The 26,782-nt window shown below is 54.9% G+C and overlaps 9 protein-coding genes across 9 annotated transcripts; 6 read left to right on the top strand and 3 right to left on the bottom strand.

Annotated features, from left to right (window-relative positions):
* Positions 1 to 879: 879 nt before the first annotated feature.
* Positions 880 to 7,021, top strand: AYL99_06834 (hypothetical protein; the record flags this gene model as incomplete). The annotated part of the gene is made up of 2 exons (XM_018838343.1): positions 880 to 6,581; positions 6,673 to 7,021. The coding sequence occupies 2 exons, from the start codon at positions 880 to 882 to the stop codon at positions 7,019 to 7,021; spliced, it is 6,051 nt and encodes a 2,016-aa protein (XP_018692903.1).
* Positions 7,022 to 7,934: 913 nt separating this feature from the next.
* Positions 7,935 to 10,922, top strand: AYL99_06833 (hypothetical protein; the record flags this gene model as incomplete). Its single annotated transcript, XM_018838342.1, has 1 exon — positions 7,935 to 10,922. One exon carries the CDS (start codon positions 7,935 to 7,937, stop codon positions 10,920 to 10,922), a length of 2,988 nt encoding a protein of 995 aa, XP_018692902.1.
* Positions 10,923 to 12,198: 1,276 nt separating this feature from the next.
* AYL99_06832 (hypothetical protein) lies at positions 12,199 to 13,272 on the top strand (the record flags this gene model as incomplete). The annotated part of the gene is made up of 1 exon (XM_018838341.1): positions 12,199 to 13,272. One exon carries the CDS (start codon positions 12,199 to 12,201, stop codon positions 13,270 to 13,272), a length of 1,074 nt encoding a protein of 357 aa, XP_018692901.1.
* A 319-nt stretch (positions 13,273 to 13,591) lies between these two features.
* Positions 13,592 to 15,672, bottom strand: AYL99_06831 (hypothetical protein; the record flags this gene model as incomplete). Its single annotated transcript, XM_018838340.1, has 3 exons — positions 13,592 to 14,039; positions 14,169 to 15,131; positions 15,191 to 15,672. 3 exons carry the CDS (start codon positions 15,670 to 15,672, stop codon positions 13,592 to 13,594), a joined length of 1,893 nt encoding a protein of 630 aa, XP_018692900.1.
* Positions 15,673 to 16,683: 1,011 nt separating this feature from the next.
* AYL99_06830 (3-isopropylmalate dehydrogenase) lies at positions 16,684 to 18,162 on the top strand (the record flags this gene model as incomplete). The annotated part of the gene is made up of 2 exons (XM_018838339.1): positions 16,684 to 16,976; positions 17,100 to 18,162. The coding sequence occupies 2 exons, from the start codon at positions 16,684 to 16,686 to the stop codon at positions 18,160 to 18,162; spliced, it is 1,356 nt and encodes a 451-aa protein (XP_018692899.1).
* A 974-nt stretch (positions 18,163 to 19,136) lies between these two features.
* Positions 19,137 to 20,004, bottom strand: AYL99_06829 (calcineurin subunit B; the record flags this gene model as incomplete). Its single annotated transcript, XM_018838338.1, has 5 exons — positions 19,137 to 19,147; positions 19,203 to 19,537; positions 19,589 to 19,662; positions 19,724 to 19,776; positions 19,872 to 20,004. The coding sequence occupies 5 exons, from the start codon at positions 20,002 to 20,004 to the stop codon at positions 19,137 to 19,139; spliced, it is 606 nt and encodes a 201-aa protein (XP_018692898.1).
* Positions 20,005 to 21,139: 1,135 nt separating this feature from the next.
* Positions 21,140 to 23,003, top strand: AYL99_06828 (hypothetical protein; the record flags this gene model as incomplete). Its single annotated transcript, XM_018838337.1, has 3 exons — positions 21,140 to 21,289; positions 21,402 to 22,196; positions 22,248 to 23,003. 3 exons carry the CDS (start codon positions 21,140 to 21,142, stop codon positions 23,001 to 23,003), a joined length of 1,701 nt encoding a protein of 566 aa, XP_018692897.1.
* Positions 23,004 to 23,426: 423 nt separating this feature from the next.
* Positions 23,427 to 24,993, bottom strand: AYL99_06827 (hypothetical protein; the record flags this gene model as incomplete). Its single annotated transcript, XM_018838336.1, has 3 exons — positions 23,427 to 24,143; positions 24,206 to 24,789; positions 24,843 to 24,993. The coding sequence occupies 3 exons, from the start codon at positions 24,991 to 24,993 to the stop codon at positions 23,427 to 23,429; spliced, it is 1,452 nt and encodes a 483-aa protein (XP_018692896.1).
* Positions 24,994 to 25,680: 687 nt separating this feature from the next.
* AYL99_06826 (tRNA N6-adenosine threonylcarbamoyltransferase) lies at positions 25,681 to 26,733 on the top strand (the record flags this gene model as incomplete). Its single annotated transcript, XM_018838335.1, has 1 exon — positions 25,681 to 26,733. The coding sequence occupies one exon, from the start codon at positions 25,681 to 25,683 to the stop codon at positions 26,731 to 26,733; it is 1,053 nt and encodes a 350-aa protein (XP_018692895.1).
* Positions 26,734 to 26,782: the final 49 nt, after the last annotated feature.

Below are 26,782 nucleotides of genomic sequence, written 5' to 3'. Positions count from 1 at the left end.
CAACACCACCACTACCAAACCAACACCATCACAAGCGCCTTGTCCGTTGTCTGACCCATCCATCTCTTTTCGTCCTCTCCCTCCCTCCCTGGTCTTTTCCCATCTCTTCCCATTAAATTCATTTTATCCCACAACTCCAACCAACACAACCCGCGACAGCGCGCATTGGAGCTCGATCACTGTCTGCGATTTCGCGATCTTCACAAAGCACCAATACGAGGCGTTTCCTTTTCCACACGGATTCGAAGCCAGCCCCCATTTCACTTCGAAACTCTACCTTCCTTTCTTCTCCGGCACAGCGAAATCCGGCTCATTTCTGCCACGTACCACACGGTCGATTAATCATTTTGTCTTACAGTCTTCTCAAGTTTGTCCTCGTGAACGACGGTCGACTTGGAAAGCGTCGAGGGCGCGACATTCTAACGACGTGTTCGATTTTAATTCACACAATTGGCTTCAGAAACCCGAAAAAGGCCTACTACACTTCACCCGTGCAGCCCGTTCGGTCATTTTGCTCTCCGAAGTGTGGAACGCTGCAGGGGACGCCTGATCGGTGCGTAACCGTGCAGTTTGTGGCTTTCAGACGGGCGCGGCGGATTTTCTTTTGACAGCAAGAACTTCAACTCAAACAGAACAGGGACGAAACGTTAGCGTGTGCACGTCGAAGCCCCCGGCATTGCACGAGACAGGATTATCTCAGCCCTTCAAAAGCCACGCTAACAGCCGCCACCTGCATTGAGTGGAAGACCCGACATTGGGCTGGCCAGATCTGCCTAGGGATTCACGGGTCCTCAGTCACGTGATGTGTTCCGCCCCAAGCCAACCGACTGCGGGCCAATAGAATTCACCATTCACCACACCTCGTGGGCTGGTGGGGGTATGTCGTCTTCAAGATATCCTCCTCCAGCAAGGGAACGCTCTCCGCCGCGATTCGACCGCCGAAATTCCAACAACTACAGAGGTCAAGCAGAGCCCGGCTTGAGCCCGGCTCAGAGAGACCCTCCTCGTGGTCCCAAGGCTGATTTCCAAAGCAGCAGGGGCTTTCCGTTTGCCTCACCTGCGCGTGGACGGGGAGGAGGGTTTCCTCCACCACGACCCAATGACAACTGGGAGAGGGACCGTGAAAGAGACCGTGAACGAGATCGCGAACGCGACACACGACCGCCTCCACAGTCTTATCGTGGCCGAGAAGATGACCGCGCCGAATGGTCTCGACGTGATCGCGATTTCGTAGCTGCCGATCGGACGGTCTCATCAGCCAGGGATACTCGACCCTATGTCGGCAGAGAGCGCTCAGCCTCTCCCGTCCGCCCGAGGAGGGACTCGCGCGAATCAATCCCCTCTACCTTTGGTCGGCCCGCCGAATCTGCATCATCATACTATCCTCCCGCAGGGCGGGGCGGTCTCGGCCGTGGTAGGGGAAGAGGCGATTGGGAGCGAGGAAGAGGCCGAAGTTCGTTCGTGAGCGATCGAGAGCGGGAGCTGTTCCGTCCACGAAGCCGTTCGAGGGAGAGTTGGCGTGATCGCGAATTTGACCGAGGCCGGCCACCCCTGGCCGATGCTGACCGCTCAGATAGGTACGAACGTCGCGATCATGAGCGCAGTCGAGAACGCGAAGTCAGACCGCGAGATACACGGGAGCACGACATATGGCCAAGGGATGCGTCTCCTGCAAGAACATCTGCAAACACGGCTGCCGCTGTTACCACTCCATCTGCCTCTCTCAACGACCGACCCGGAAAGCTCGAACTGGAGACAGGCAGACGACCGTCTGTTGTGGCCACCCCAACCAGCGCCCTCCGCGACAATCGACGTGACGGCGAGGGAGCAGATAATTTTGGGAGTTCACGGCTGGATGCCTCTCGCCGTGATCCACCTCCGCCTTCACAGCAACCTCCAACTCCTATCGGCCTTGACTATGGCCCTCCGCCATCTTTACCGTCTGTCAACACACCGGCTGCTGAAAAACCACCCCCAGTCAAGCCGCAACCTGCCAAGTCGGAGCAGATAACACCTTCGCCAGCTGCTTTTCAACCGCCTAGTGGGCCAAAGGCTAGTAGAACAGCTGCCACGACAACCCTCACTCAGTCCGTGAAAACGCCTCATCACCAAGAGACATGGGCTCGCAGTGAGCCTGCGTCGCGCCCTGCCCGGCCCGGGTTAGCTCAAAGTGCAAGCAATATATCGATGGAAGGAACCACAAAGAAAGAGGAGCCACCGATCGAGTCCAAGCCCCCTGCAGCTGATCGCTCTATGCCTCCAAATGTTCCTTCTGGCCCGCGACTAGGCAGCAATGCGACATCCTATAAGCAAAGGTTGTCTTCAAGTGAGCCTGTTGGCCCTGGACCACCTCCTACGGCACCAAGGGAACCTTCCAAACCTACTGGGTTGGATAATCGCGCTTCAGCAATACCAACTGGGCCTCGCCTCGATCGCGAAGGAACAAGAACGGGCCAAGCGAACGTCGTCAAGCCATGGCACTCTCCTGAATACAAACAAAAGCCATCCATCATGAACACAATGAACAAACAGTTCCAGCCTGATGCTCGGGACAGGGGGCCCATACCAACGGGCCCCCGGCAGCAGAATGCGTTCCCTACGTACCCGGACAAGGCTCGAGCACTTCTCACACCTGCAAGTCCTCCCCCATCGGCGCCGTCTGGGCCCAAGGCGTTGATAGCAACCAGTCCCAAAACACAAGATGCCAAAATGACCCTACTCCCGCCCAGGGAGCCCGTCGACGGGACCCAGCACCAAGAAGATGTGTTAATGTCAGTTCCCGCGTCCAGCGACGACGAGGATGAAGCCGAGGATGACTCTTTCGACGAAGAATATTATGCTGAATCTGAAGAGCGGCACAAGAATGAGATGGTTCTACTTGAAGCCAAGAAACCACCGCCTCTACTACAAGACACGAGGATAGTGTCCCTCCTAGTGAAACTGCAATTTCTCCAGATGATATCTCAAGATCTCGTCCCGAGACCAACTCCCACCCCCGTTGAGGCCACGAAGGAGGAGATACCCGCTGCTGTTACTCTTTCGACCGGATTACCGTCTCCAAAACAAGCCTCAGAGGAGACTGGGTCTAAAGAGGAAGTACTGGAAGTGGAACCACCGTGCCCCAAAGGACGGCCTCTCAAGCAGCCACCAGTGAACCCGATACCAACACCTCCTATCGAAGATTTGCCGTATTTGAAGTCGAGAGGTATCGAGCCAATTGTCTTTGAAGATTCGGACAACGAGGTCGAACACGAAGCGGTTTCAATCCTTCTACAACAAGAATTTGAACGTAATGCCTGGGACTGGAGATTGGAGCTTGAAGAGATGCACGCAGAGTTCAAGGCCAGATATCCTCTGTGGAAGCAGAAGATCCAACAGCTTGAACACGAACGGCGAGAATTACAGGCTAGCCCTGCACCCGCTTCCCCTGCACCGTCAGCGGCGCCATCGGTTACACCCTCATTGACCCACGAACGGACGAGAGGTGCACGGAACACGACAGAAGCCGACTTGCAAGCCGCAATTCTGATGTCTCAGCAGTCCCTCAAAGAAGAAGAAGAAAGACGCGAGCGTGAAGCAGCGTCCAGCTCTATGCCGAACTATGAAACGGAGGCAGTAGTACCGCCCATGTTAAAGCCTGCAGATATTGAACTATCCCAATTTGAGGACACTAACCATCTCATCCCCAATGACTTGGCGCTGTATGCTTTCGACTATCTACCTCCCGAGGATGATTTTACGGAAGAAGAACAAGCCCTTTTCATCGCTGCCTACTGTCAAAATCCCAAGAAATGGGGCAAGATAGCAGAGTCTATCCCTGGGAGAACGTATCAAGAATGCATCATTCATTACTACTTGACCAAGGTTCAGGCTCACTACAAAGACCTTTGGAGACGATCGCAGCCTAGGAAGCGTGGTCGTCGAGCGGCAACGACCAAGCCCCGTTCCACGGCTCTGATGTCTGAGCTTCTCAATGGTGACGAGGGAGAGGCGGCACCTGTGGCCGTTACAGACAGTGGAAGACCCAGGCGAGCAGCGGCACCGACATTTGGAGATGCTCCGAGTGAAGCTGACTCTTCAACACCTGTTCCACAATCAAAGAAGCTTACAGCGGCTCTGAAAGACGGCAATTCCGATGGTAGTGGAGCTAAGACGTCTCGAGGCCGCAAGACTGGAACGGCCACGAAGGTGCGGAGGACCAAGGCACAAATCCAAGCAGAGCAGCAGCAGCAGCAGCAGCAGCAGCAGCAGGCTTCTTTGCAATTGATTACCGCTGACGCCTCGCCCGGCGGCAAACCCGCAACTGCTGCCAAGGCTGAACGAGGGCGAACACTTGTTCGTGCTGAAAATGTGCCCATCAGGCCCGAACCTCCTCCTCCAATCGCGCCAGCGCAGCTGCCGGTTGAAGCAGGTTTACAGCACTATCCTGTATCAGATATCCCTGGTGGTCCTTTGGTCACTGCTGTGTCGACCGCATCATCACAAGTGACGAGTTATTGGTCCGTTCACGAAGTGAATAAGATGCCGGAACTTCTGTCGTACTTTGGCCGAGACTTCACGGCAATTGCTGACTTCATGAAGACTAAGAGTGCGACAATGATCAAGAACTATATAATTCGGCAAAACGGTGAAGCCAAAGAGGAGCTCGAAAAGGCTGCCCGGATCGGAGAGCAGATACGTGAACAGAGGGGTGTCACTGGGAAAGGTCCCCTGCCACCCCCCAGTCCGATCATGCCCGGAAAACGTCGATACGACACTACATTGGGGCCCTTGACTCGTCCAACCCACGGCGAACCGAGCATGATGGATGCTGACCCGGCAGTTGCAGCGATCAAACAGAGCAGCATTGAAGACTACCCGCGGAACATCCTCGAGAGGACGGCTCTGGGCGATATTGCTTCTCAAGCCCGCCCAGTCGTACGCGAAACACATCGTGAGGCCCCTCTGGTGCCTGCTCCGATTCAGATCAAGACCGAGGAGGTCCCAAGATTATCGAATGACCATCCCTCGCTCTTCAGCCAAAAACCGTTGCATGGCCCGAAAGCTGGCGTATTCCAAGACGATGTTGGCTATCAACCTTCCCGTCAGAATCTGAGGGCAGCCCTTCCAGAGCGGTCGCCTCAAGTCCTTACGCGGGGGCTGGCGGATATACCTCGCCCTGATCTAGGTCAACAATCCTTTCTAGCCGCCAATGGCACAGGCCTTCTAGGCTCGCGAGAGCATCTCGTCCCGACCCAGCAACGGCCTCAGCATCCTCCGGCTGCTCCTCTCCAAGGCATTCAAGCTCACACTGAAAAATATGCGCAGCAAAATGCCTTGCATCACAGCCATAGCCGTAACAGCAGCTCGACAATTCCGAACCACCTGCCCTTGGAGACGCCTCAAGACATGACGACTTTACGACGAATGGAAAGTCAACGTGCGTTGTACCGAACTGGACCCACGGGATCTCCAGCATTGGCACCAACACCAGTGACTGCCTCCCAGCTGCCTCGATCCGAGATATCACAGCCTGCTCCGGTGCCTCCTCCTGCAGAGCCCCCGAAACCCCCGGCCAAACGTTCGAATGTATTTGGTCTTCTTAACGATGATCCACCAGATCCACCACCAAAGCGACCCTCTCTTGAAGCCCCGAAACGAACATCCATTCTGTCTCCACAAATCACGCCTCTTCCCTCGGGGCATAGCCTGCTACAGCAGCCGCGAAGTCAGCATCATCCGGAAGATTCACTCCTAAACAGAACGGCACGAGGCCCATACGGACCCAGTACCAGCAACGTCCTCTCAGCGGGCAGCGGACAGCAATCACCGGCTGATTATCCCAGCTCATTTTCCGCCGCCCCAGCTACTGGCCCCAGCAATGAAGCATGGATGGATCGTTTTGATCCGCGGCCCCAGGGAGCTCCCAGCGACCAGCGCGGTCACCATCATTCACCTGCCCCGAGTCCTTACTCTGTACTTACTCCGACCTCCCAGCAGACCAGTATCCCTTCGCTCCATCCACTGCGGGTGGACACACCTCGAGCCGGGGAACGACCTGGAGTTGATCACCGACGGACGCTGCTGGGTCAGATCAACCAAATACCACATGTGCCCTCGCCTCCACCTCAACAACCGACGCAGCCGGTGTCGCAATTGCGATCAGCTTCCGCTTCATCGCATCATTCACGAGGGCCCTCTGCGGGATATGCTACTTCGCAGCCAGCGAGTCAATCGTCTTCGCTTAGTCACCAGACAGTTACGCAAAATCATTCTCATTCGGCAAGCTCAACTCCCGTCTCGAGTCTTCACCGGCCTCAGTCATCTCTCGAGTTCCCAACTCGACTTACGATCCAACAACATATGGCTCAACAAAACCAGAAGCAACAGGAGCAGCGTGAACATGAGAGGCACATGCAGCGCCATCGAGAACTAAGAGATTTAGAAGCGGCGCGACTGCGTGAACGGGAACGCGAGCGAGAACAGCAGCAGCAGCAGCAGCAGCAGCAACAACAACAACAACAACAACAACCACCGCCACCGCCACCGCCATCACAGTCCCAGCTGCAGCAACAGCAACAACCACAGTTGCGCCGGGAAATGTACGGTATCGAGCACCATGCAAACCCCCCTGTGTCCCGTCCGAACCAGTTGGGGGCAGCGGCGAATCAAAGCCACATGACATTCGGCCAGCATGAAATTCCCCGAACCTTTACGCCTCCCCACACGCACAGCAATTCTCACTCTCATTCTCACTCGCCGTTTCCTGGCCCGAGTCGTGGTCCCGGCGCCATGGGAACGCCTCATATACATCATCCGCATCCACATGCGCACCAGCACCAACACCAACATCATCAACATCAACATCAGCATCAGCACCAACACCAACACCAACATCAACACCAGCACCAGCACCAACCAGGACCGCTTCCACATCTACAGCCGCAAGGGCCAGGCCAACCACAGCCTCACTTGCATCATCCTCACCCGTCTCAGCCGCAAATCCTCCATCCGGGGGCCGCAGGGCATTTTCGAGGAATGAGCCAAGGTGAACCGAGACGCGATGAGAGAAGATGAATGACTTGACCGCAGATCTGTGTAGCGCTGCATTTAAGGGTGAAATGTACACGACGCCATTGGGGGGCTTTGCGCACGTTTAGGCTAAATCTTTGTCTGTGGCTCGTCCTGTCCAGTTTTCTATACATGTATGAGTGGATTGGGATAGGTGTAGGACTAGGAATCACGGCCATGAGGATCTGTGAACAAGAAGGAGTGGTAACCAGCAAGGGATGATTTTTACTCGGACGGCGATGGGAGAGGATTCCACCACAGCCATGTATCTAGGTGTCCAGTATTAGTTTCACGTGTCCCCAGAGGGAGACCTGTACTGTATCCGGTGAATAGGAGAATGAAAGGAGCAGCTAGGCATCTCTCACCTGGCTAGGTACATTGAACAACAGATATGGCTGTTGCCTGAACATATATTAAGATGGTGATAACAGAAGGACCTGCACCGCCACAGGTTGGAGGCACAGCGTTACAGATGTGATGCGTCACCGCAGATCAGCCAACACCATCAAGTTCCCACTGTGCCACTCCACAACCCCAAACGGTGATCAGCGCGAGAAAGAGAGGGAGAGACTCCTCCCACAGCTCTTCTATCACTCTCGGGTCTAAAAGGGCTTACGCGGTCCGTCGCTTGTGAGGCCGTTCTTCAACTCTTGATGCACATCGAGACGAATTCAGGAGATAAATTGTTCTCCCTTCCCTCGTCAGCCACTCGAGGACATCTGGTGTGATGCGACGACACCTCTCATTCTCCCTCCAACCCAATCCCCCGCGGCTGCTTGGGCCATGTGAACCTTAGGCAACCGCGATTTGGAAACTACTGAGTTCATGTCCAACGCGTCTCTCTCTCTCACACACACACAGAATCGATCGCTTGAAAACCCACAATGACACGCAAAACGTCTCTTCCATATCCTACCAGTCCCCCACCTCAGCCTCCATCGTCGAGTTGTGTCTCTGAAACACAATCCAACCTAGTACCGGACTCGGCCGATCTCCCTCCCCTCCCTGCCTCCTCCCAAAGGAGCCCGATTGCAGCAGGCACTTCTGGTTTTCAGGACGCAGAGAATCCATGGTCCGATCTGCCCACAAAAGACCAATCATCCACTCGACCGGTGCCCGATGTTCTCAGACCGGGGCGGCCTCACCCACCGGCTGGGACTGGCACCAACTCGCAGAGTCATGGCCTTTCGAATGTACCCCAGGTTTTAAGAGCAGGTCGGTCGCAGGAAGATACCCCTCGGTCCTCGCTGGACAGTCAACGTTCCAAAGATTTCTGGGATGACTCAGATGAGGAAGACGGTCGAGGCAAGAGTCCCAAAAGAGGACAAATTGCCCTTCCAGATAACGATCTCCATGCCGACCCGTGGGTTGATGTAGAGCCGTCAGATCAGTCTGCTGGGATCAAGAGGAAACCGGTAGGGTGGGGATCGTCACCTGTACAGTCGAGACCGGATGCACCCACCACTTCGACTTTCGCTTCAAATAATCCGTTTCGACGCCCCTCGGACTTTACCTCAGGAGATGAACGATTAGGAATCTCAGATCAGGATCAGGATAGTCCTGAGTTAGCGGGAAAGGCCAAAGAGTCGAATCGAGGGCGTGCCATACCCCCCACTGATCGTTTCCATGGCTTGAGCGTCGAAAGCGGCACGACACCCGGCCTGTCATCCTACAACACCAAGAAGGACGTGCAGGCAGCAGCAGTTCCATGGGGAACTGAGCATCAGACGGTAGCCCCTCCAATGCCCCAAGCTCCTCCTCCACCACCCCCGCCGGCAGAACCTCGATCTCCTTTCAGCGAACAGCCACCGCTCATGCCCGTATCTCCGCATCATGATCCAGTCGAAAACCCTTGGGCTTCCAATGTCAACCTTGCTCCGCCCACTCCGTCCCCGATTCCCTTCTCTCCGTCTCAAAGGCAAGTCTCCCATTATACCAACGATCTGTTGGTCCGTGGACCGCAAAGGGGAGTTGTGTCCCTCAAGGATGAACTAGAGACACTCCCAAATGCCGCTCCGGCAAGTACGGCAGCATACCATGAGCCTTCACTCCTAGAAGATGACGAGGCTCGGCCTCCTCTTCCCATCAGACAGGTACCTCGCGCGGAAACGGAGTATTTCGATCCTCCCGAAGGACCACCTCCACCCAAGCCACTCCGGCCGACGGTACGCACCACCATCCCATCAGATGAAGACGTCGCAAAGATGATTGAGCAAAGAAACGAAACATATCAGATCAAACATTTCAACTGGTTCGACCACGGCTCCCGAAAACTGAGGAGATCTTCGATGTTAACCCAGAACAAGAACGGCCCGTGTCCTCTTCTCGCGTTGGTCAATGCATTGATCTTGGGAGCGAAACACGAATCCCAGGCGGCACTAGACGAGGCGCTGCGGACGCGCGAGCAGGTGTCGCTCGGTCTCATCATCGAAACCTTGATGGATGAACTCCTGTCGAGAGGATTTGATGCCATAGGAGAAGTCATGCCCGATGTGGACGAACTCAACCATTTCTTGATGCGCTTGCGGACGGGGATGAATGCCAACCCCAGGTTTGTGCCGCCTGTTTCACCGGCGCCCAATTTGATGGATGCCGACGACTCGATGTTGAATATGCCGCAACAGCACCGAGCGAAACAAAAACTAGGGACGTTTGAGGCTACCCCCGACATGAAACTCTACGGAGCTTTCCAAGTCCCCTTGGTCCACGGCTGGCTTCCCGAGCCAGGATCGGAAGCTGCCCGGGCGTTTGCCCGATCTGCCCAAACCTACGAAGATGCCCAGGCGCTCCAGTTTGGGGAGGAGGAGTTGGAATACAAGCTCACGACTCAGGGGCTGACGCCCGCCGAACAAAACATGTGGGAGGATATCATCGCAATCAAAAATTTCCTCAAAACATACCCCACGCAACTCACTCCTTTCGGTCTTGAAGCGGTACAGGGCTCGATCCCATCAGGCTCGTTTGCCATCATGTTCCGCAATGATCACTTTAGCACGATCTACAAGCACCCTGAAAGTGGGCAAATCTTCACCTTGATCACGGATGCCGGGTACGCAGATCGGGATGAAATCATTTGGGAAAGCTTGGTCGACATCAGCGGCAAACGTAACGAGTTCTTCTCGGGCGATTTTATGCCCGTGAGCCATGATAATGTTGGAGATGAGGCATCGACCCATCCGGCGGCTCGACGGTCGTCGCAGCTTTTGACCGTCAACAATGCCCCGCCCGCGACGCCACTTTCTCCACAAGAACAGCAGGAACAACACGATGCGGACTTTGCCATGGCACTACAATTGCAAGAAGAAGAGGAACAACGACAACGGGCGGACCGCAATCGGCGACACGGGAGCCATAGCGGCACGAGCGGCACGAGCAGCACGCAGCAGAGAAGATCACAATCGGGGAATATCCCGATACCTCTGCGTTCCACACATCCGCCAGAAGTACGACCGCCGATCCCGCCCCGCGTCTCTCACGCCCCGACTCCTGCTGTCCATCGCCCCTCGGACGCCCTGGTCGAAGACGCGCCTCCTGCTTATGAGGAAGCCGCAAAGGGCAGACCATACATTCCGCCACTGGGCAGCCCGCTGCATCCCTCGGCGGAACCGTCTCCTATGAACTCGAACACACAGCTGACAGGTACCATTAGTAACATCAGCACCCACTCGGCGTCGGGCATGGCTGACAATTCCTATCATCCACCAGGCCCGAATGCGGGCAGGAGAGATCCAAGACGTAGGTTGAGTGCATACAATGAGACGTCTCAGTATTATACCAGCTCGCCTCAACGGTTGCAACCGCAGCAAGCAGTCCCAGGCCCGTCTGGCAGGGCGGGAAGGCATGGGCAGGATCGGGACTGTGTCGTTATGTGAGGAAGAAGGTAGTGTATGAAATAGCGAAACTTTACGGGATACGGAATTATGAAAAGCGTACGCTGAGGAAGCTCTATTTGTGTGTGGACTTGGACTGTTCTCAAGCGTATCATAATACTGGATTAGTGCTCTGGCGGTCACCGTAACAATGGAGTAAGTAGGGACACTTGAAGTGCAGGAGGGTGTTGTCTATAAAGGCAAGGCTAGTGAGGGACACGTCTGAGGAGTCCCTCGGGACCAAGGGGTATAACTACACTCGATGATAGCCCAGTGGCCGCTGTCACAAGTGAGTCGAGTCCATTTAGTTGAAAGTGAGGTGAGTGTCTGTTCCAAAAGATAGTACTACTATACCTTAGAAAGGACGACTACTGGAAGTCGGAGAAGATTATTATTCTACTCTTGTCACAGTGGACCTCCGTGGACGCAAAGCCTTGCGACAGCACTTGGCCAATAGCGAGCTTTTACCATCCATCATCCATGTCCCATTTAGATATAGATGTGGTCAGGAAATACCGTGTCGCAGTCACAGACGACGACCCTTACTTCCCGCATCCTCACCTCGATCCCAGCCTCGGGCGACGTTTTCGCAAACCTACCCCGAAGCAAGCGAGTTCGTCGTCAGAGGTAACCGGCAATTAAAGCAGCACGTTTTAAAGCTCCCGGCGAGGTTGTTAGAACAGTGGGAGCGGTGGGGGGATGAGGATGTGGAAGCCACGGAGTTTGACCCCTTTGAGCGAGATGCTGGAGACGAGCAAGTGGAAGGTGAGTCAGAGGCAGCTGATCTCGAGGCGGAAGAGCATGGTTCCGTGGAGGACGACGACGGCGATGATGCAGACGACACTTCGGAGGATGAGGAACGAGCAACGCTGAACGACGTGGCTGATGCACGACAACCAATCGTATCGTCGACAATCCGAACTCACGAATCGGGAATCATACTGTGGGGTGTGAGTTGTATCACGCCCGGTGGAGCCTTGTGCATCCACCTCCTACGGAACATCCTGATATCTTGCATGGGATGTGGTATGCTGGGTTTTGTCGTCTTCAGTCGGTGGGACCAGGATGGTAAGGCCTCCCTTGACATGGCCATGAGAGGGCAGCCGGGTTACAAGGTGCCTGGCACAATGCATCAGAGGAATGTTATAAAGGGAGCACGATTTCCCCCCCCCAACAACCGTCCCGTCGTCTTTCTGTTTTTCATTCCCAAGTCTTCTGCTTCTCCTGTCTTGTTCCTATTCTCGGAGTAAAGCCAGCAGACACCTTCTCTACCACCACCATGGCATCTGCTACTACCCACCCAGACTACGGCTTCAGCACAGAAGGCCTCACTGTCGCCGCGGCCTTCCCGTCGGCGATCAAGGACCGCACCATCCTGATCACCGGAGTCAACAGAAAGGGCATCGGCTACTCGACGGCCGAGTCCTTCGCGTCCCAATCTCCACGTCGTCTCATCCTGGCCGGCCGCTCGGCGTCGCGAGTCCAAGAGTGCATCGACGACCTGAAATCCACTTACCCCAATGTCGACTACCGTAGCCTGCAGGTCGACTTGTCATCCCAGAAGTCTGTCCGTGCTGCCGCAGCGCAGGTGATGGGCTGGGACGACGTGCCCACGATCGACATCGTGATCAACAACGCCGGCATCATGAACATCCCCCAGCGCACCATCACCGAGGACGGCGTGGAACTCACCATGGCCACCAACCACGTGGGCCACTTCCTGCTCACCAACCTGATCATGCCCAAGGTCCTGGCCGCGGCACACGCCGCGGGCAACAAAAAGGGCGCGGTACGCATCATCAACCTGGCGAGCCAGGGCATCTACGTGGGCGGCGTGCGGTTCAGCGACATGACGTACGAGAAGCCCGTGACGGCGCTGCCGGACGACGAAAAGCCCAACATCGCCATGATGCAGGCGTTCAACCTCCCCGTGGACGAGAGCATGGCGTACATCCCGACGGCGGCGTACGGGGCGAGCAAGACGGCGGCGGTGCTGTTCAGCGTGGGGCTCAACGACCGCCTGGTCGCGCGCCACGGCGTGCTCAGCCTCGCCGTCAACCCGGGCGAGATCCAGACCGAGCTGGCCCGCTACACGGACCCGGACATGCTCAAGACCATGCTCGGCGTCGCCGCCGCCCGGGGCATGGTCTTTAAGTCCCAGCAGCAGGGGTGCAGCACGACCCTGGTCACGGCCGTCGACGACAAGATCGCCCTGCCCGCCGACGACGGCACCGGTGTCTTCTTCGGCGACTGTCAGCCGAAACCGACCCCGCCGTACGCCGTCAAGAAGGAGTACGCGACCAAGCTGTGGGAGTATAGCGAGAAGGTGACCGGGGAAAAGTTTGCATGGTAGATTTCGAGATAGCGAGCGGTAGACCCTTCAAGATCCGTGGATCGGAAGAGAGGATAAAGGGCAAGTAGAGGAGGAGGAGGAGGTTCAAAATCAGAGCAGGTGGGAAGTTAAAGGGGGGAAGGGGAAAAGGGGGGAATAGCTCCCATTCGCAGTGACCGACCGCTATTATACTATCCCCGTCCGGACAGTTCAATCAATGTACGAAAGAGGACGGACGGACTGACAGATGATGATCTACCATGGGCGCATTGAAGGTGGTTGGTTTTCCTGTCTGCTGATGCATGGTCTCTTTCTGCATCACGGTTGTCCCACCTCGCGATCAGTCGAGCACTTTGATTCCACCAATGAAGCCATCGTTGTCCTTGCGAGTTTCACCGGGCATTCCCCCTCCGTCTCCTATCGTCTGGTCGTCGCCCGCCAACGCCGTCTCCGCCGCCTCCCTCTCCCCGATATACGTAACCACCACGTCCGCAATGTGACTGGGCAGCGGGTCCGCGCCGCCACGGTCTTCCTCGTCGCGGACGAAGGCGTCGAACCGCGCGTCGCGGGTCACGCGCAGGATGGTCGAGAAGTTGTTCGTGTAGCTCACGCCGTTGCTATACAGCGCGGCCACGCCACAGGCCAGGCACGCCGCCGAGAGCGTGATCGCGGCGCCGTACGCGATGAACAGCGTCCGCGGGTTGTAGGCGAAGGTGTTGAGCGAGCGGCGCAGTGTGGCCGGGGTGGTGACTTGTGCGTTGAATTGTGCGGCGCTGCCCAAGGTCGTGCTGATGATTTGTGGCGGGGTGGGTCGTCAGTAAACACTGTATTTCACTCGTGCCACGGAATGGAGGTGGGTGGATGGATGGAGAAAAGAGACTTTTCGTTTGCGAAGGAATTGGACAGGAAGGACTTACTCTGGCACTTCCCCAAACCGATAACTCAGGGTGAAGTTGTGGAATAGATTCTCCAGCGCGGCAGCGAACTCGGCGAAGTTGACCGGGCCGCCAGAAGACGGGAGGAGGTAGGGCATGATGGCCGGGCTGGCCACCAAGCTGCTGAACTGTGTACTGTGCCAGTCCGAGGCATACATGGGAGTCGTCAGGGTGGCGCCGATCACGTACACCACGTACGACTGCATCAGGGTGAAGTATTCAAACATCTGAGCCGCTGCGGACTCCGAGACGCTGCCGGGCAGCGAGAGCGTGGCCGGCACGGGCTCGAGCAGGGTCCGCGCCGCCGTGATGGTCTGTTGGCCGTCGCCGTGGAGCTCGAACTGGACATCGTACGAGGCGTTGTGCAGCGAGCACTCGAGAATCTGCAGATACCCCTCAGCGTTTGGGATGACGGTCATGTTGTCCGAGAGGTACAGCGTGTGATACACCTTGGCGGCATCCTCGGAAATCAAATCCAGGCCCAGGTTGGGATCGACGGCGCTTGCGGCACTGAGAATGTTGTTGAAGAATGTTCCGTTCATGTCCGGGCCGAAATCCCCAACGGGGTAGAAGGAGGTCCAGAAGAGGAAGTCGCCTGTCTCGTTGATCGAGTCGTCCATGGCCGAGACGATGAATGAGCGCGTCTCGTTGGAGGGCGGCAGGCATTGCACCGCGGGGCCGTAGAAGCTTTGCGTATACGTGAGATTCTGGTTCGAGGAGCCGCCGGACACGGGGAGAAGGCTGGCTTCGACCAGGCTCAGCTGGCTCAGGTAGTTCAACATGGTCGACACGCCGGGGTACAGCCACGAGCCGTCGCTCGCCGTGTTGATCCGGTTGGCCAGATAGTCATTCCGTTGAGCAACGTTGGTCGTTACAGCGCTGGCATGGACCTTGGGTCCCACGGAAATCGTTGCTGGGGTGAAGATTGCGGACAGTGGTACAAGCCTTAACATGAACGTTAGCGGGGAGTAGCTCGGAGACTTGAAGACGGTGAGTCTCCTTACCAAGTGGTGGCTGCAGTCAGGGTCAAGATAGGGTGCCCAAGCCAGAAGCGCAGATCCAGGAGCACGAACGGATTCCCCAGAACGCTAAAGAGCGAGTCCATCGATCGCACCTCGACACATTGCGATCTCATCGACGACCACATGCACTGCGTGAATGCGATGGACGACGAGGTGGCCAAGAGCACTTTGACCACGAATGCCAGCGCAGACCCGGCCGAGGTGACCACCTGCTGCTCAAAGTCGAAGGTGATGGCGCGCCCGTCGACGCACGAGTACAGGATGTGGTGTGACACTGCGCCAATGAGGGCAGCGATGAACGACGAGGCCATCAGCGTCGGGGCCCTCCAGTGGATGCGTCGTCGTCTGGTCGAGGACAGCGTCGCGTTCGGCGGTTTCCATACGGCTGAGACATCAGATGAACGGCTTGATGCTTCAGCTTCAGCCCTGCCGGCTTGAAAAGCGTTGCTGGACATCGATGCCATGGCTGGACAGACGCAGGGCGCAGACAACCATAAGAGAGGACTGTCTCCGTGGTGCGTTTCGTTCCATTATATGTTCATGTTTTCGCTGCCCATGCACTGCCCAAGGATGAAGACGATAACAGGTCGACGTGGTCTGGGCCACTCAGTCCAGTTCAGGACAATCATAAAAAGATAAAAGCATGCATACAAGGCAGGCCACCGGTGTTTGAGATGCGGTTGCCTGTGCGCCTCCGTAGGCTCTGGATTGGTGATGTCGATGAGGCTGGCCCGTAGGCCACAGAAGGAAAGGTTGATGGAAGCGCCAGCATTGTTGGTGACGGAAACGGGGGCTGATATCGCAAAGCCTGGTATGCAACGCATCCATCTGCTCGTATTTCTTTGAGAAGAAATCTGGCACATGAAACATGTCTCTCGTGCAGATGGCGCTTAACCATGCAACCCTCACCGTCGCCAGAGGCGCCTGCTCAGCCGCGTTGGGGAAGTCGAAGCTGATTGGCTCTTCTTGGCCTCCGCTATCGGAGCGGAGAAACTGCCGGACTGTGCCGCCGGTCGCCGCTTCCTCCTCCTCCAATGCGGGGGTTTAGGATATTATATACAAAGCGAACCGTACGAACTACTCGGTATGTATTAACAATAACTCGAGGTTGGTTGTGGAGAAAGCTGTGATCTTCTCGGCTCTCTGTCAATTTATCTATATATCTATCTTTTCTTCTTCTTCTTCTTTCTTGCTTTCTTCCTGATAGTTTGGGTCGCCGTGTTTCCTGTCAGCGGGACGTCGTTCCAGAGACCGAATCTGAAATTCATTCTGTATCTGCTGCGAGGACCCTACTCGGTCCATATCCTGGTCGAACCACCAAGTTGTCCGGAATAAACAAGCTTCCAGAGGAGGTACCAACAGCAGTGATAACATACCATCACCACCTCAGCCATTGCAAGAGAGACGGAGTGACTCCGTGACTATTGTCCACACTCAAACCTCGACCAGCCTCTCAACCTCTCAACCTTTCAACCATGGCCGCCCCGGTCCTCGATTCAACCCCCTCCACTCCGAGCTCTGCGCAGACATTCCGCATCCTCGTCCTCCCCGGCGACCACGTCGGGCCCGAAGTCATGGACGAGGCCCTGCGCGTGCTGGACACCGTCGAGATCACCTCCCAGGGCCGGCTCAAGTTCGTCTTCAACCACCAGATCTGCGGCGGGTGCAGTATCGACAAGCACGGCACGCCCATCACGGACGAGGTGCTGAGGATCGCCAAGGAGGAGAGTGATGCCGTGTTGTTTGGCAGCGTGGGCGGACCGGAATGGTAGGTGTTTGTTTTCATTACCTTACGCATTCCCTCCCTCTTCTGCCTTTTCCCTATCTATCTTTGTTGTACGTTTTTCGTGCTCGAACTTGTGTCCTTTACAAAAATTAATGGTGATTTAAGGGGAACGGCCTACCCAAACCCGGAATCTGGCCTCCTCCGCCTCCGCCAACACCTCGACGCATTTGCCAATATCCGGCCGTGCACGTTCTACTCGCGCTCGCTGATCCCGCTTTCTCCTCTCAAACCCTCTATCGCCGAGGGCACAAACTTCATCCTGCTCCGCGAGAACTGCGGCGGCGCCTATTTTGGCCCCAAAGTCGAAGAGGCCGACTTCGCCAGCGACTCGTGGGCCTATGGAAGGCCTGAAATCGAACGGTGTGCCCGGGTGGCGGCGGCCCTCGCGACGACCATGGGGAAGGACGGCAAAGGCACGGGAAACTGCCCCGAGGGACCTGCGACCGTGTGGTCCAGCGACAAAGCCAACGTGCTTGCGTCGGGTCGTCTGTGGCGAAAAGTCACCTCGGAGGTTTTTGCCAAGGAGTTTCCTCACATCGAGCTCAAGCATCAATTGGCAGATAGCTTGTCGATGCTGATGGTCAAAAACCCCAGGATGTTCAACGGCGTCATCCACACCGACAACACCTTTGGGGACATGCTGTCTGACCAAGCCGGCGGCGTGGTCGGCACGCTGGGCGTGTTGCCCAGTGCCAGTCTCTCTGGCATTCCGGACGGGAAGACCCGATGTAACGGGATTTACGAGCCGGTGCATGGATCGGCGCCAGACATCGCCGGAAAGGGCATCGTGAACCCCGTCGCGCAAATCCTCTCGGCGGCCATGATGCTGCGGTATTCCTTCAACCTGGCCGTCGAGGCCGCCGCCATCGAGGCCGCGGTGGAAAAGGTCCTCGATGGGAAGGACATTGGCGGCCTCGAGATTCGGAGCGGGGATCTGGGCGGAAAGGCCACGACCAAGGAGATAGGCGATGCGGTGTGCTCGGTCCTCGAAGAGATCTTGATGGGCAACGCCACGGGCATCCGGGGAAAAGCGAACGGTGAAGCGGCGAGCGCTGCAGCCGGGCAGACAACCACCCTGGCGACACATGCGAAGGACAATAAGAAATGGGAAGAAAAACTGGAGAAGGAGGGTGTTCCGACCGGGCCCAGGGAGGCTTTGGCTTTGTGAGCTTCTTGGATCTCCAGAAGGAAAAAGAAGAAAAGAAAAGAAGAAAGGAGCACTGTCCATGAGTTAGTTTTTCCCATGCGGTCGCCTGAGACAGCCCATGCAGGCGACTCGGTGTTTTGTTTGTGGTTTCAACATTCTCTGTGTCCCTGGTACTCTGTCGCGGAAGATATTAGATCGGATGGTATTGAACCTTCTTCCACCATCCTTGATTCCACCATGGGCGTAAGCCTTGAGGAAGAGGTAGACCTAACTTTCTCCATTTGCGATGGTTCGCTTCATGCAGTGTGGGGGGCGTGCATACGCCAGCCGGCGGATACAGGGCCGATTTGACCCGGACAGAGATTCATACTTGGAACATCAACAGGTGTCCAGGACGCGCTCTTCTGTCCTCGTCAGCCTTGTTCTCAAGATGTCGCTGATTCCGCGGCTCGATCCCGCTTCTACTACCAGCATTTGACGACTTAGTTGCTTCAGTGTCAGTTTTCTCACCATCTTAAAATGTATCGTCATGCGCTTTCTTTGGTAGTCATCAACGTAGCCAACCGGCCCGAATGGGTAGAGGATGGTCGGAATTGGGACGGGTGATGCTTTTCCTTTCTGTCTGGTGCCATATCCAAAAATTCTTTAGTCTCCATCACAGAGTATCAGAAGCGAAGCCATGGAGAGAAGGGACTTGGAGCAGTTTCGCGTTGCAGTGGGAAGAGAGCGTGGGGATTGTAGAGCTTGAAGGAGGGCCTGCATATTTCAGAAACAGCAGACGTGGAGACCTTGGCCCAAAAAGCAATGGAGATACTGTAGATCAATAACAGAAAACTGGACAGGTCAAAGGAAGAAAGAGCACATCTTTGGCAACGGACTCTCCATGTGGCAAGTCTGATGTCTTTGGGAGGCCTTGTATCGTTACTCGTCAAAGGTATGTGTCGCATTCGCCGTTCAGCCATAAAGACAATCTGGATCGCAACGCCACGCCAACCTCAGAATTGATCTGGTCACCAAGTTAGTGTCCACCACAAGGTATCTTCGAGCATCTCAAAACTCACCAAGCGTCATGCTCATGCTGACATCCGTACTCTCGACCATTTGTGTGAATTCAGAGAAGCTAATTTTTCCGTCGCCATCTTTATCGGCCTCCATGATGGTCTTGTCCACAATCTGTTGCAGCTGCTGGTCCTTCAAGTTCGAGCCCACCATCATCTTGAGCACAATGAACAACTCTCCGTTGGAGATGTACCCGTCGCGGTCAATATCGTAGACCTTGAAGGCGAACTTCAGTTTTTCTTCTTTGTTGCCCTTGGAAGAGAAGGCAGAAAGCCCCAGCACGAATTCTTGGAAGTCAACGTCGCCGCCTCCGTCTTCGTCGAAGATAGCAATCATTCTTGTGAAGTATTAGCTAGAGGCTGCCAGAAAGGTCCGTAGGCGGCCATACCTGGTCGCCAAGGGGTTCGATGATACTTGGGGTAATGAGAGGAACTCTTCGCGTTCAATTGTGCCGCTGTTGTCCTTTTGTGGTCGTTCAAGTTAACAACCGACCCACACAGTCTGTGGTGGAGGATGGCCTCACCTTGTCCAACTTCATGAACCGTTTTCGCAGTCTGTCCACCTCATCGCGATCGACTATTGGAAAGGCTCTGTTTAGCACGTGCCCTGGTTGCGTTCTCGGATGCAACAATCCAATATTGGCTTCCACTTCAGTTGAGGCTCTAACGTACAATTCGAGAAGGAGACGATGTTATCGAGAATCTGCGTGCCCGTGACTTGCTGCCGTCTTCGAGCATCGTATAGAGCCGCATTGTTGGGTTCCGCAACCGTGGAGGCTTGGGCGCCAAATGCTGGCGTAGCCATGGTGGGCGATTGAGGGGTGCGACAGTCACAATTGAAAAGCGGGTTGTCGTCGCGCTCGAGTGTGAGGCAGCAGTTTCGGAGAGGGATCAAACTGAAGTGCGGACTCGTCAGGGTGCAGTTATAGAAGGTGAGATTTAAGTGTGAGAAGGGGAGTTAAGAAGCTGAAAAAGACTATGGAGTACAAGGCGAGTTTCAAGCCATGTATCTTTCTCAGCGCAGCCGCATGCACATGGGGGGTTTCAATGAACGGCGTCCGATTCGCCCGAACGGGGCAGACGCATGAGTCACGTGATATTTGTCCGTTAATGGACTAGACTAAATGCCACAGGTGGCTGAGATTTCTGTGGCGGAAGGAAAAGAGATTTGCCAATTGGGTGGTATGTTGGCTACGGGTGAATTACGAGGTCCGTGGCTGAATCTACAAGCGGTAGTACTGTGCTCCTTGCAGTGGTAGAAATCACCATCGTCCACCATCAATTCACTTTTCGAGGCGTATGGCGGGGTACTGTAAATACCCACAATGTTGTTGCAGTAGGAGTTGGGCACGCACTGGGGAAACGGCTTGTATCTAAAGGGTTGGAGGGTTGATCACTGCAGATGCCTGCACTGACGGGCAACCCAAACAATTTGCCCAGTGCGGGTGGTGCTTGGTGGTGCTGTCATGGTACTGGCCCCGAGACCTCCCCTATGAATGCCTAAAGTTACTAGCTTCCAGGCTACCCTACCAACACCTGAACAACTTCCCGCCAGACGCCCCCCCTTTCTCCCTTCCCAACTGGTGTGTCCCGCAGGTGGTGGCAGCGCAGTGCAAAGCTGATCCCCCGTCACTCTGCCCTTGGAGTTTTCACCCTCTTTTTCCACTGTTCACCTGCAACTGCACCACCACAACTCCAGCACCCGCCTACCATCAAAAATCATCCGCCATCGTCGTCCTAATTTTGCACTTTTCATCATTTTGAAATCGGATTCATAATCCGAGTGCATCAAATTACTAGTGATGCGAACTTGAGGAATTTTGGACTCCGTTTTACTACTTTTTCACGGTGGTTGTGCATGTTGTTGCGGTGCGTGTGCTGAGGTGTGGTTTCACTCCCTCGCTCCCTCCATGAGCGAGTCACCACCTTGAAAATTCCTCATGTCCACCCGCGGCCGCGCCACCCGCCCAAAGAAACTCAACTCCAAGCAAAATGTCCAAATTTTCCGTGAGGATCAGGTTGATCCTCCTTCTGACTACGACATCCAACGTGCTGCAATAGAAACTGGTGTTGAAAAGGCCGAAGAATCAGTATGTGTTCCTGGGGTCCTCGTCACTTCTTCACCCATTCTTCTGTTGCTGTGTCCTTTTCTCGCCTGCTTAGTCATCACAAGATCTTGGCAAGACACTCACCGGTTTGCAGGAATACCATCTCCAACAGGCCATCAAAGCATCCGAAGCTGCAAAGGCTGGTGCCAAAATCAAAGATGCTTACATTCCCACTCCACCTACCATCGCCAGCGATGTCCAGTATGACGTTCTCTACCCGAAAGGGTTTCAACAACCCGCCACCTATATCCGCTCCTCCGCCACAGTCGAAGACTGTTCGGGAGTTGCGTATTGCATGGACGAGGAAGATGAACTTGCCTTGAAGTTAATCAACGGCAAATTGCCTGCTGGACAGGAGCCGTGCACCGAAGACCAATTTGAAGTGGTCATGAATTTTTTTGAAGAGACCGCGCAGGCGAAGCAGCCTTTTGCCGCCGTCGATAGCCCCCCCGTCTTACCTTTAGAAGAACTCGAGGAGCAAATCGACGACACCATCCCTCCTTTTGTCCGCAACCTCTCCGGGTTCATATATGAACACTGGAAATCACGGCGGACGGAGACTGGTAATCGTCCATTGGCTCCCCGCCTCAAGTTCGAGACCGGACAGGAGTCCGACGACAGCGATCCGTATGTATGTTTTAGACGACGTGAACTGCGACAAATCCGAAAGACCAGGAATCGGGATGCACAGAGCGCCGAGAAGCTGCGGAAACTCCGCATGGAGCTGGAGACGGCGAGAAATATGCTCCTGATGGTCAAGAGGAGAGAGCAGCTTCGCAAGGAAGCCCTCGAGGTCGATAAACTGGTCTTCGAGCAGAGGCAGGCGCTCCGCGACACAAAGAGGAAATTGGGCATGAAAGGCGACGATGACCTCCTCATCAACCAAAAGGTAAAGCAAACCCGTTCCAGAAAGGCGAACTCGAACTCACCTCTTTCTCAGAAACAGAAAATACCCCCGGGAATGACACCAAATCAAGCCGCTCTCGCTCAGCAACTCAGGATGCCCATGGCTCCTGGTTCGGGTCCCGAACTGCGCACGCTGGAAGAAGTGACCGCTATTCGAGAACGTGAAATCCAAAGGGAGATCCAAATCAATGTTGAGAAACACATCAAATGGAATGAGGGTTTCGTCGACAAGACTATGGCACCGCTTACGCCTGAGCGTGAAGATGATTATCCTTCGCCGGGCGAGCATTTCCGCGAGGCAATGGCTGCGACTGAATACTTGCCAACACCGCCAGCTAGTATCTCGGATGAAGAGTCGCAAGAACTGCCCAATGGAACAGATGTTGTGATGAAGGACATATCCCGACCGTCGACACCTTTCCGATATGCCAGTCCGGCAGATGAAGATTCTGTCGGGCATATGCCTTCCTTCAGACGGAGGATAGGGCGTGGTGGGCGTATCATAATTGATCGAAGACTCCCTCGCATGCGACGAGAGTCCGTGGCTGATGATTGGTCCAAAGATGATCGGTTCAAGTTTGACTCCGACGACGAAGATTTCTCTGATGCTGATCCCAACTTACCCGACCTGACTTTCGCTCGCATGTCCCAGCGCGCGTATCTCATCGGCGGTAGCCGACCGATAGACGCACAACTGATAGCAGCGAGGAGATCACAGTCCGAAGCCGCAGGGCCCAGTCACTCTTCTCCAGCAGGACAACACCCACAATTGACCCCTGCACCTTCTTGACATGTTATGATTATTTTGGATAACATCTTTTTGCCTTTGCACTGTTCTCAGAGAGTACAATTCACAAGACTCTCTCCTCAAAGTTCGGATGAACCCGGGCTCTTGTCAGGATTTCCAGTGACAACAGAAATTGCCCTCTTGTGCGGCATTGTACGATCGGGGACCACGTTCGAAGGAGCTCATGAGCTTCCTGGCCGCGGAGTCGTCCCGGTGGGCTGTTTGGAGGATGGTAGAACTGTACATAGTATCGAGGCCAGCGCCTTCGTCAAATGAAAACGATGAAAACATCGCAGAGAATTTCGTGTTGAAACCCCACAGTCCGTTGCCAAAGCTGGTGAACTCCAGGGTGGCAAGGAAAGAGTCGCAGTCGACGTTGGCGAGAATCCTTTCGACTGCAATCTTGCAGTTTCAGTTGTCTGCATGTCATTTTCGCGACGATTTCTTTGGTTTGTTATCGAAGTCATCGTTGATTCGCCGTTTGGTGGATCTTGCTGTCATCTCCTCGTTCTTCTGTGCAATGTGGGCCTGGCACAGTCCGATCAGCTGGTTTAAGATCTCCTTCTCTCCAATTCTCACTTGCAGAGCCATGACGAATCGATTCTTGTTGCATTGGGAGGGGATGAGTGATTGGGATGATTCAGAACCCGCCAAGGACTCCAGAACAAACCGGTCGGCCTCTAGAGATGTGCCATATTCTGACAGTCTTTTCGTGAGGACAGACTGCAGTAGTGCGGCCTCCTTGATGCTGACAGTGTCTCTTGGTGATTTTGTGGGCTCCATGCACAGAGCACGCAAGAGCATATGCAGCTGTCCCGGTATGGCCTGATCAAGCTCTTTCACTGCTGGAGCAGCTCTAGGGATGGCATAGCCATCGTCAATGACACCTATTTCCTCAAGTTGTTCTGCTCGTTTCAACCAAGCCGCATCTTTAGTGCCGTGATTCTTGCCAGCCACTTCGAGAAGAAGCTCATGCGATATCTCGACAACGTCATACTGAGCATAGTTATCAGTAATGTAGCCGTACATGCGGAGGAGGTCTGAACGTGGGAGCGGGCCATAGTCGTTGAAGATCTGCTCGCTGGCTTTGATATGCTTGGTAGACCTCATGATGAGGTAGTCGGTTTCTTGAAAGAGTCGTGCCTGTATGCGGAAAAACACAAGTCAGCTTTCTGCAATCCTGTAGGCAGCAGAGGACGACCTACGTTGTTTCTGTGGGCATCTGCGTTCAACATGTCAGCAAAAGGCACCATACCCTTAAGCGGCTCATCTTCATCATCGTCTTCGAACTCGTCTTCCGAGCCATCGCTCGCACCGTTCTTTTCATCGTCTTTGTCAATGTCGAAAGCATAGGCCATAATTGAGCTGCCCGCCATGTGGGCAAGCTTGATCAATTGCTCTGTGCGGTCGGAGTCACTTTGACCAGCCACAGGAAACAGATCAGGGTGTGACAGCATGATTGGTATCATTTTCTCTTTCCAGGACTCTTCAGCTTGGTTTCTACGGATCTTGTCGACCACGGCACTGGCCTGCAATGTCTTGAGCTCTTCAGCATTCCAAAACATGAGACTGTCGAACTGCGTAGGGAGGACTTGAAAATAGGCATGCCATGGTGAACTTTCGTTTCGCAGGTATTCATAGATGAGAGTGACGATCAAGGGCTGCCACTGTCCGGTTTCACTAAGAGGTTCGAGCACAGCCGGGGGAATGCTTGACGTTGTGGCTGTAAGCACAAGAGATCGAGGAATAGCGAACAACTCCTCATCCTCTTCGATGTCCTCAACAGCGACTGTAGGGAGAAATCAGTGGTCGGCATTCCAAAGGGAGTTGGGCACAGCGAACCTGCTCCTCTGCCCGCATTTTCACTTCTCAGATCCTTGAGCTGGACCTTGGGACTCAACCGAGTCCCATCGGCGGCAGTGAACCATTCGACGAAATGGGCAGTCGCTCGGTCAAAATTCAAGCGTCCAAGTGGTTGGACAACGTCGACCATCGCTGCGAGAGAGTAGGAGGAGCCAGAAACAGGAAAGGGAGTGTATTAGAATGGAGGAATTGGGAGTTGTTGTGTGCGAGGAGAAGCATAGTGGGATGAAAGAATGACCGAGACCAGTTGAGAGCCAAGAACGGATCAATTTACGCATCTCCGATTGGCTGCCACACCGGTCAGCCTAATAGAGCGACATAAAACCGACTCCACAATCGCCCTCGATCCCTGTGAGTCTGAGCCTCGAGAGTATTTTTCTCGATCGCAGCACCAGGCTTTAATTCACCTGTATTTCCGTGCCGGGACTCTACAAAAACAGCCAAGACAAAATTGAAGGGCTGGACAGATTGAAATCTGGTCGAACCTTGCTTGTTTACAGACCTATTGCTCTACGTTGACGCCACCCCACGACTCCACAAACATACAGAATTCTTCAGAGAGGGGACTTCCTTTGCGCCTGACAGGATCATGTGTTAATCAACAGCCAACTATAAACTGTCAAATCCCGACGAAGGCAAAGAAAGTGTTGCCGTAGTCCCAGTCAAAGCGTTGGCCCCCGGTCAATTTCACAGAGTTGGCGCCACAGCACTGGGAAGAAAACCGAAACCAAATACTGGCTTGTAAAGGTGACAAGGACACACATCTGAACCTGTTAAACCCAAATCCAATACCATCGAGTCCACATTTCCCATAACCATGATCGCTCTCGGCCTGGAAGGCTCCGCCAACAAACTGGGCGTGGGCATCATCCTGCACTCCAAGGATAAACGCAACCCAGTCCAAATCCTGTCGAACATTCGGCATACTTATCATGCTCCGCCCGGCGCAGGGTTCCTGCCCAAGGACACGGCCTTACACCATCGCAGCCACGTCGTGTCCTTGGTCTCCAGCGCACTGCGCGAGACGAACCTCACCCCGGCTGACATTGACTGCATATGCTACACCAAAGGGCCAGGCATGGGTGCTCCGTTGCAGTCCGTTGCGCTGGCCGCGCGCACGTTATCGCTGCTCTGGAACAAGCCGCTGGTAGGAGTGAACCACTGTATCGGGCACATCGAAATGGGTCGGTCGATCACGGGCGCCACGAATCCGGTCGTCCTTTACGTGTCCGGCGGCAACACTCAGGTCATAGCCTACACGTCGAACCGGTACCGCATATTTGGCGAAACATTGGATATTGCGGTGGGGAACTGTTTGGACCGGTTTGCGCGCACCTTGAATATCCCCAATGACCCAGCACCGGGGTACAACATCGAGCAACTCGCTAAATCGGGCAAAGTGTTGGTCGATTTGCCTTACGCAGTCAAGGGCATGGATTGCTCCTTCTCCGGAATTTTAGCACGTGTCGACGAACTCGCCGCCCAGATGAAGAGCGGCAGCCTGAAGGATCCAAGCACCGGAAACATAGTCACGGCAGAAGATCTCTGCTTCTCGCTCCAAGAGACTGTCTTCGCCATGCTCGTTGAGATCACGGAGCGTGCCATGGCACACGTCGGCTCACACCAGGTTCTCATCGTTGGAGGGGTGGGATGCAATGAACATCTTCAAGACATGATGGGGATCATGGCGAGGAGTAGAGGAGGAGACGTATATGCGACGGACGAACGATTTTGCATTGACAATGGGATTATGATTGCGCATGCGGGACTACTCGCATATCAAACTGGTTTTACCACCGTGCTGGAGGATAGCACCTGCACGCAACGATTTCGAACTGACGATGTGTTTGTCGCATGGAGGAATGATTGAAGCTGATCGCCAACTTGAAAGAACCCAAACGCGATTCTATATGATGATG

This window comes from Fonsecaea erecta (genome assembly GCF_001651985.1).
Source record: "Fonsecaea erecta strain CBS 125763 chromosome Unknown Scaff5, whole genome shotgun sequence".
Lineage (NCBI taxonomy): Eukaryota > Fungi > Ascomycota > Eurotiomycetes > Chaetothyriales > Herpotrichiellaceae > Fonsecaea > Fonsecaea erecta.
Note: the sequence above shows the minus strand (reverse complement) of the source record. Positions and strands in the feature narration are given on the sequence as shown.